An 8,979-nucleotide genomic window follows, 5' to 3' on the forward strand; every position below is an offset into this window, starting at 1 on the left:
CGGGAAACGCGAACCCGCGCCTCTGCCCCGCCCCCGCCTCGCCCCCAGCCAATGAGCGGGCCCAGCGGGAAGGGGGCGGGATCTCCTTGGTGACGTAAAGGCACGTGACGCGCGGAAAAAGCTCCCTCCCGGGGGCGCGGCGGGGTCACGTGGGGGAGCAGCGCCGCTCTGCCGCGTCGCGGACCGTTCCATTACCCGCCGGAGGGGGGGCGGGAGGAAGCCGGGCAGAACCACAGCGCGGCGGGGGGCGGGGCCAGCTCGGGGCGCTCCCGTGACGTGAGGCGGCGCGAGGCGGCGGCGCGCGGCGGGAGCGGAGCGGGGCAGGGAAGGGAAGGGAAGTGCGAGCAGGAGCCGGAGCCGCAGCCCCCTCGTTTCACCGCATCGCCACCATGGGCCGGACACTTCGGACATTTACGTTCCCGCTCGCCGTCCTTTCCGTGGCGTGCTGCCTCTGCGGGCTGGCCGCGATCGCAGCGGCGACCGAGGGTGAGTGATCCGCGCCCTCCCCCCCTCCTTTGCTCGGGAGCTGCTGACGGGGCAGCCCCGCCCCGCGCCGTGGGCAGCGAGGCGGGCTCCGCGCACCGAGCCCGGCGGGGCTGTCCGTCGGTCCGCGCCTGCTGCCGGACCTTCTGAAGGCGGGAGTGCCTCGGAGCCCCGGGACGCGCCGGGAGCCGCCCGGCGCTCGCTCGGCCGCCGCCGCCGCTTCCTGGGCGCCGCGGCCGCAGCCCGCCGAGCTTTTGAGCCGGTCTGGGACCCGTTATCCTGTGTTATCCCACCTTGGAGGAGGGAGCCGGTGCCGGGGAACCGTGCGCGGCTTTTTCGCGCACCCTCGGAACGGGTCAGGGAGCGGGGGTGCCTTGGTGCAGCCGTGTGGTTCTGGCCCCGCTGCCGCGTGTTCCTCATCCCGGTGCGAGCCCGTTACTCGTCCCGCGGATGTGCCCGCGGCTCGGGCCCTGTGGGCTGCTTGCCGAAGTGTTTGCGGGGCCGAGAGCCGCGAAATGTGACGCGAGCCCCAAAACGCGGGGACGGCAACAAAAAAGACAAAACAAAAAGTTGTCTGGAGGCGCTTCAGTGTTCCCTGGCCCCGTTCCGTGGCTGCAGCCCGGGGTGCCCGGTCACCGCTCCCCGCAGCCCGGAAGGGTCTCCCCGCAGCCCGGAGGGATCTCCCGCAGCCCGGATGGATCTCCCGCAGCCCTGCTCCGCCGGCGGCATGCGGGACACGCTGCGGGATCGGCTGCTCGGGACTGCTCCGCCGGTAGCACAACGTTGCTGTAACAAAATCGCTCCGCTGCGACGGGAGAGGGCACTGTTGGGCCGGCAGGACAGACCCCTCCCGGGGCTCCTGCTTTCCTCCTCCAGTGTAAGGGGAGTATTCGAATTTGCCCTGTGCGAGAGCCAGTACAGCGGGTTTATCTTGGGAACAAACGTCATCTTGGCTAGGCTGAAAAGTTGAGTTCGTGGTATCAGAGTCTTTTTTTTTTTTTTTTTTTTTTTTTTTTTTTTTTTTTTTTTTTTTTTTTCCCTTCGGTGAAAAGCAGGCGTCTGCTGATGAGTAGAGTTCGGGAACGTGCTGTTATCCCATGTAAAAGACCCCACAGAGCCTTTCACAGCAGGAGGTGTCATTGAGGCAATGTCTGAGACCTTGCCACAGATTCTGAAGTTAACAGCTCATTGATAGAAGCATCTCATCCTTTACTCTTGCAAATCTGATCCTTCACGGTGTTAGTCTGCGAAGGCTGTTCTTGAAACTAAATTAGAAGTCCTGGTGTACCTGGTATAAGTTGGCTCTACCAACTGTCTTCCTGTCTTAACAGATGTGCTGTGCTAAATATTCCCCATACTAGTAGGAATTTACAAAAGTGAAGGTTATTCCCTTGTCAGAGGCCGTTGTGTGTGCTGTGATCATTCCTCAGATGCACATCCATCATAATTGACTGATATTTTTTTTTCTCCCTGAAATCTATTATCGAGAAACAGCCATAAAGCTCTTGAAGTGCTTTGAGTGCTGCCTTCCTGAAGGGAATGGGGCAGCTCTTGCACACCTCACTGATGCAAACCCACAAAGGTCTTTTTATATCTTCTTGTGTGAAAGGAAATGTGCCAGCCTTTCTGCCCTGATAGTAGAGCCATAACCAAGAGAAAGCCTGAATCCACACGGCCTTACTTCAGGTTGTCAGAATACTGAAGTTAGTTAATGTACTTGTAGCTGTTATTTGAGAGGTAAATGAGCGTTCTGCCTGCCAAAGATCTGTGGATAGCAGCGTTCCTTTCATGGAGAAAAGTGAAAGGTCACCCCTAGGTGCCTGGAGTGGGTGGATATGATGTGAAATGTGCTGGAGAGCGTGCAACAGAAGGAGTTGTGGGTTGTATGTGGGTTTGCTGAGTATGATGGCTGTATGAGTAAGTCTCAATTAAAACTAATGTGATAAAGCTGTAGATTATGAGAAGATCTTACTTGATCCAGTTAGTGGATGTGGTGTTGTGTTTTGAAGGGAACAATGTTTGACCTGAGATTGACGTAAAAAAGCCGCTGGACTGGTTAGATTGCTGGCTTCTGCTGCGATCAAAATACAAATAGATTGACTTTTTTTCTGCTCTCTTTTTTTGCATGTGTACATGCATTTCTCCAGGTTCTTGTCTTTATTTCCCATACTTTGATTGCTTTCTACTGCGTTTATAGCTGGCTGCTTTACCTAAAGCTCAGGTTCAGTCTCAGTGAGGCTGGGAAGCAGTGCTCTGTACCTGCTGCTCCCTGTGTAAAGCGTGCACAGTTTCTGCTTGGACAGCAGGGTTCTTCTCACTCTGGTTTGCTTTGAGGACTCTTGAGTTGCCAGTTGAACGCTGGCTTGATTGGGCTGCCTGTGACAAGATTTTTCATGTATTCACTCATGCAAATTTTGATGTTAGTATGGTGGACTCAAAAGCTTTGTCATTTCAAACTCAAACTGCAGCAGAACTCAGTGCTGGATGAAATTCCTAAAGCTATGCCTGCTGACGTTTTTGTTGGCTTGTTTTTCATTTCAATACCGTCTCTAATGTAACTTTATTTTTTCATAGATCCCACAGTTTCTCCCCCTACCAATGTCACTACGGCCAATGCCACTGTAGCACCTACTTCCAATGTCACTGTAACACCCACCAATGCCACCACCGCGTCTTCCAATGCCACCACAGCATCTTCCAATGTGACCACGGCGTCTTCCAATGCTACCACAACCAGTTCTGCCACCACACCTCATACTCCTATAGGTAATACAGAAGCACTGAACTCAGAATGGCAGGAAACTAGCAACTGGTGGATAACAGGAAAGACAGGGGCTTCTTCCAAAGGTCACTGTAGTAGCTTGGCTACTAAAAATCTGATGTGCAGAATGCATAAAAGGTTACAAGGTTTGGAAGAAGTGGATTTTAGAAAACTTATTTATGTTGACAGGAAGCATTTTCTGTGTTAAAAATTGGCTCAGTGGCAGTTGAATTAGTAATTGCCACTAATTATGAATTCTTAGGAGTTCGGGGGTTTTTTGTTTCTTTTTTTTTTCCCCAGAAATTTCTCTGCCATCTCTACAGTGGAATTCTTTTATAAAAAGTCACCTAATCTTTAAAAACTTGGTGATCAAGGGAGCTGGGAGGTAACAAGTTGGTACTTGATTAGGCTCAGAACAAACAGCCTAATGTATAGTAGGGTGATTAGCTTTGAGCAAACCCACAGATGTTGACAGTTGTCCCAGACACCTAGTGGAATAGTGATTAATTTTTAGTAATACTGATCTTTAGGGGAGGGGGAAAGGTCAGAGACCCAGCTTACCTGGCTTGATCATGAAGTTTTTAGGAGACAATTTCCTTTTAGGTGAGTGGTTTTATTCCAGTGATGGAATTCACACTTGGTGTTTTGAGGACAGGAGAAGAAAGAGTGTGTATCTCCTGTCTAGAGGTATTAGATTAGGTACTTTTTTAGTACAATTAATGCTAACTGATTCTAATGAAAGTTTAATGAAAGTCATTTGCCTTGTTACAGATTCTCAGTTGTCTTGAAGCAGTTCTCTTGATTATTGTTCAAATACCAGCATTTATATGAGTGCTTGAAAAAAAAGTCATTTTGTCTGAACAAAGAATCACTGATCTGTGGAGAACCTTGAAGTATTTGAGTAACAGTAGTATGCAAGTTTGAAAATAATCCTTGTTGCAGAACCTTGGCTTAATGCCATGCAGTTCACCACCTAAATCGTGTGGGATACAGACTGAGGGCAAAGGTTATCCTTGTTAAAGCAGAACAGGAAAAATCATTTGTATAGGAATGTCAGTGCTTGCAAACTTTGCTTTGGAGTTCATGGTGTGTATGTACTGTCTTCTCTCAAACAGCCAACGTCACCAATGCAACTACTCATGCTCCTCCTCCTAAAACTACCGTGACTTCAGCCACCACGACGAGCACTGCTGCAGGTAATGCTACAGCTGCCATAATTAAAGTGTTAATTGCTCAGAAATCAGTGGCGCTTTCAGAGTGTTATCTTGAAAGACTCACCAAGTGACACCATTAAAGTAGTACTGGTGTGTCTGGTGTTGTCACTTCTAACTTAAGGGCAAGTCTAATTTTGTTAAGGTGATGTATGCAAGTAGCAAGGTTACAAAGCCTGAGAAATAGAGCTAATTGGTGCGATATAAAAAGTCAGAAACACGTTGGTCAAAGGAGATCAGCTGGATGATTTTAATATTGTGGTTGAAAGTCCCTTGTTAACTCCTCTGTCTTTGTTTTTGCAGCATAATAATGGCATGGTTGGGGTTTTTTTGTTTTTGTTAAATGAAATTTTGCTACAGTGATGGGAATAAGCGGAAGTATTTTATTTCCAAGTCAGTCCTAAGTATGCCATTTCATGAAGAAGTCTCACAAAGCAAAGCTCTTTGAAACTACCCATCAGCAGATGGCTGTTATTTCCAGCTCTGTATTTGTGACTTTGGCTGGTTTTTAAGCCTAACTCTTGGGGTGAAGTACAGTAGCTGGAAGATAACAATTTGTGTTAAATTTAAGCAAAAAAACCCCCCCCAAAAAAAAAACAACAACAACAAAAAAAACCAAAAACAAAAACAAAAACAAAAAAAAAAAACCAAAAAAAAAAAAAAACAAACCCAAAGAAAAGGAGCTTCAGTTTTCCAGACTGGAAAATATGTCTTGAATGTGGGCATATCAATAATATATTCTGTGCAGAGGAGGAAGGCTTTGGCTTTTTGAAGTACAAATAAAGTCCAGCTGGGTATTGCTCAGTTTTGAGATCCAGAGCAGTTTGTCTATAAATAGCTCTAGCCCTGTACAAACAGCATTTAATCAGAATTTCAGTACCAGTAATCTAAATTCAGATGCTGGCATGGCTTCATTTTCGATTATTTTTTGTTTTCTTATTGGTGTTTGGATATTTTGGGTAATCCTAATACAAAGTATCCAGCACTAAAATCTGTAGAACAGTTGTGAGCATTGTGCACTTACAGTTTCTAATTTGGTGTTTAACAGGTTCAAATACTACTGTTACTACTGTGGCTCCTGTACCCGTTGCACGCAAATCTACGTTTGATGCTGCGAGTTTCATAGGTGGGATTGTCCTTGTTCTGGGTCTGCAGGCTGTTATTTTCTTTCTGTACAAATTCTGCAGATCTAAAGACCGAAATTACCACACGCTTTAGGACCTGCCCCTTGGTAATGGACTAGTAGCCCAACACCTGTAGTTCACTGAACCAAAATATTTTCTGTTGCTCGTGGAAGACAGCAGTTCATAGTATCCTTTAAATCTCTAAAAGAAGACTTCAAATGAATATTTTTGCAACATTATACTTGGCAAGAAGTGATATGAATCTCTTCAACAGGATTACTTGCAATATGCTGCATGGGTTCTAATGGCTGTTTTATTTTCCTTTAGTGGCTGCTGATGTGGGACTTTTCTTGATACGCCAAATGTAGAATGTTCAGAGATTCTTATTCAGTGGCAACACTGTCCAGTAGACAATCTTAAAATTACTTATTCTGAAGGCTAATATAAACAACATCTGATACAGTATCCCTTCAGTTTTATCAAGATGTGAATTATTTGTGACTGATTTCAGGGAGTGAAATAGCATTTGTAGTAGCTTATGGCTCTTACAGTGTGTTGCTAGAAAGATGGACAAAAATGTAGAATTAAATAATGTCTTAATGTCTTAACAGAATAGCATAACCCCTTTTTTTTTTTTACACAAGAATATAAGTTGCCTCATAAAATACTTCATTCCAAACAGAATTCCTATGCCATTTCCAATTAATGTTGAGGATGGATGTAGGAATAATCCCTCTAATGGGGAAATAAATATTAGTGCCTTAAAAGACTAAATTTCAGTAGACTGTAAGCATGTCCCAGCTATATGAAAGATAAATAAAACTTCTAAGTATTTACTTTACATAGGAATATAGAATACATGTGACTTGATCATTCCAGTTTAAAAAAAGCTTTCCCTAGAAAAACTGTCCCTTAGTGATTTTGTTTTAGAGTGAGGAGTACGGTACAGCGATGTTCAGCCACAGACCAAAGCTTTGGCTTTTGTTCTGGCCTGCAAAGGCCAACCATGAAACCAGTGATATAATTCAGTTCCCTCCCTGTAGAAAAAGGCAGCAGCTCACATTTATACTTGAAATACTGATATTTGGGAAATCCTGATGTTTTTGTTATTCAAATGGTTCTTAAAACTCGTTGCAATTAATTTCAGGAGCTTGGGTTGTTGTTGTTTTCCTTTATTACCCTCCTGTATGTCTGCTTGCTGAGGGAGCAGTTAAGGGTCCTTCAGAGGAACTGCTGATTTGATCCTAGTCAGGATTGCTGTAATCCTGGGACCACAGGCTACAGCTTTTTTCTGTCCCTTCTCCCCTTCCTGGCTTCAGGTTCATGCCACCTTGCAGTGAACTGGTTAAGGAAATCTATTCAGCCAAACAGTTCAGGTTTTTGCATTTTTTTTTCCTCTCTTGGCTGGGTCAGCCATGTGATCTGAGTATCAAAGGTACGTCATCTCCAATGCAGACTGACTTGAGCACCTGTGAAAATAAACCCACAGGAAAAATGGAAGTAGAGATAAAATCGAGTAGTGGGGGTAGCACATAATGCGTAGCTTCTGATTATATCCCCTGATCCTCAGTTTTGGGATAATCTGTAGTACTGTCTTACTAGCTCTAACTTGACTGGAATTTGGCACCCAATACAAAAATAGCTTTGATAGCAGATAATAGTCATGGCAGTGGGACTTGAATTATGAAGCAAATTAAGTGCATTTCAGTTGGAAACTTAAGGTGTACAGCGTTGCTTTCTTGTGTTCTTCTAGGTTGAATGGCATTGTTTCTATTGTGCTGCATAGAAAACTCAAATTGCTACAAAGTGCAGAGGTTACTCACCAGTACTGTATCTTTGAGTTCATTAGCTTTTGGTTTTCTAAACAAAAATAAGACAATCAGCTCAGGTTTATGAAAACAGCAGTGAGCAGCCAGTTTTCAGCAACAGTATGTATGTGAGCTAGATGGTATATCCTTGGCCTTATTGTGAAATCACTTAAATCTGTCCTTTCCCTATTATAAGAGCTATTTTACTACATTTATTTAAAAAAAAAAAAATCCATGAGCTTGTATTCCTTGCTTTGAAGTGAACAAAATACTCTTTTGAAATATGGCAGTTTGCCTTCAGCTCAGCAAAGCAAATTACACCTAGTATACAACTTTTGGCCTCAAAGGGCTCTTTTGGGAAACTTGCAGAAAAGTCCTACTGAACACTTCAGAGCATGGAAAACATGGCCACAAAGAGGTTGCTCTGTGAAATGTTGCTGAAATGCTTATTCATGAGCTTTGCTAATCCTGATTTAGGTTGCTGATAAAGTATGCTGGTAAAGCAAACTAAAAATAATGTTTAAAGTGCCTTAAAATTGCTTACTTGTTTGCCTCAAATTTTGTTGCAAAGGGTAGAAGGGATACCTTGCCTTAGTTACTAAATTTGTTGTGGTGCCAACAATTGCTATTTTCCAAGACTTTAGGAAACCCAGGATCTCTGGCATGTACAAATGCTTATCTGAAAAACTCAAGTTTTGTTCTATCAATTTAGTCACATTCTGGAAGACCTGCACTACACACCTCTTGCTCATTAGCCTTGCCTGCAAGGTGTAATTCCACAGTTCAGAGTTGTGGCTTGAATTGTTTCCCTTTTAGTTGTTTGGGGGGAGGGGAGGCTGGGTTACACATCTTCACCATGTGCTTGGCTGCCTCACTGTTGAAAGTAATGACTCCTCTGTGAAATGCAGTATCAGCTGATGTGTGCTGTGTACTAGCAAAAAACCTGAAGTAACAACTTGCAGTTTTTCTTGGCCTTGTGTTTTGAAGTGGAAGGTAGCTCATAGATCTGTAGTTGTACTTGCCCCTAAATCAGTTTTAGGCACTGAATTGTAGTGACTCTTCAAGTTGTCTGGCTTTTTCTTTGAAGCCAACTTGTGCAAATATCAAGCTGTTACCTTAAGAATGTTCTCTGCAAGTGTTGCTGTAAAAATTTGTATCTTGTCTTCAGTGGAAGAAAACTGAAGCAGTTGTAATCACAAAACCAAATTGATAAATAAAATCTGTTGAATGGAATTTTACCTGTGAACTTTCTTTAATGTGAGCAATCCCCAAGAGGAATGTCTGCTTGGTGACTGGGAGATGAGCTGTTTGCCATGGGAATTGAGAAATACTAAGGGAAAGAGGAAGAATGCAAGGTTTGAAGAGTTAGTTCCCCTAAAAACAGTATTAACTTTGTATTTAACTGTACTGATTCAGATTTGGAATTATCTCAAAAAGAATTTTCATTCAGGTCATGTTTTTCCATGTTAGCTTAATTCTTGTTTTCTGCTTAAAGCCTAAGAGGAGCAATGTATGCATTAAGTGTTACACTTTTAACAGCCTGTGGGGCTTTATACTCCTCTTTCTAAGCAAAGTTTGTGATAATGGATGTC

General features: G+C 44.2%; 1 protein-coding gene across 1 annotated transcript; it reads left to right on the forward strand.

The window, feature by feature from the left end:
• The first annotated feature begins 291 nt into the window (after nt 1–291).
• CD164 (CD164 molecule) lies at nt 292–8,620 on the forward strand. Its single transcript, XM_059467214.1, has 4 exons — nt 292–486; nt 3,058–3,249; nt 4,360–4,440; nt 5,504–8,620. Exons 1-4 carry the CDS (start codon nt 390–392, stop codon nt 5,671–5,673), a joined length of 540 nt encoding a protein of 179 aa, XP_059323197.1. The 5' UTR covers nt 292–389; the 3' UTR covers nt 5,674–8,620.
• Nucleotides 8,621–8,979: the final 359 nt, after the last annotated feature.

Source organism: Ammospiza nelsoni, chromosome 3, assembly GCF_027579445.1.
Source record: "Ammospiza nelsoni isolate bAmmNel1 chromosome 3, bAmmNel1.pri, whole genome shotgun sequence".
NCBI lineage: Eukaryota > Metazoa > Chordata > Aves > Passeriformes > Passerellidae > Ammospiza > Ammospiza nelsoni.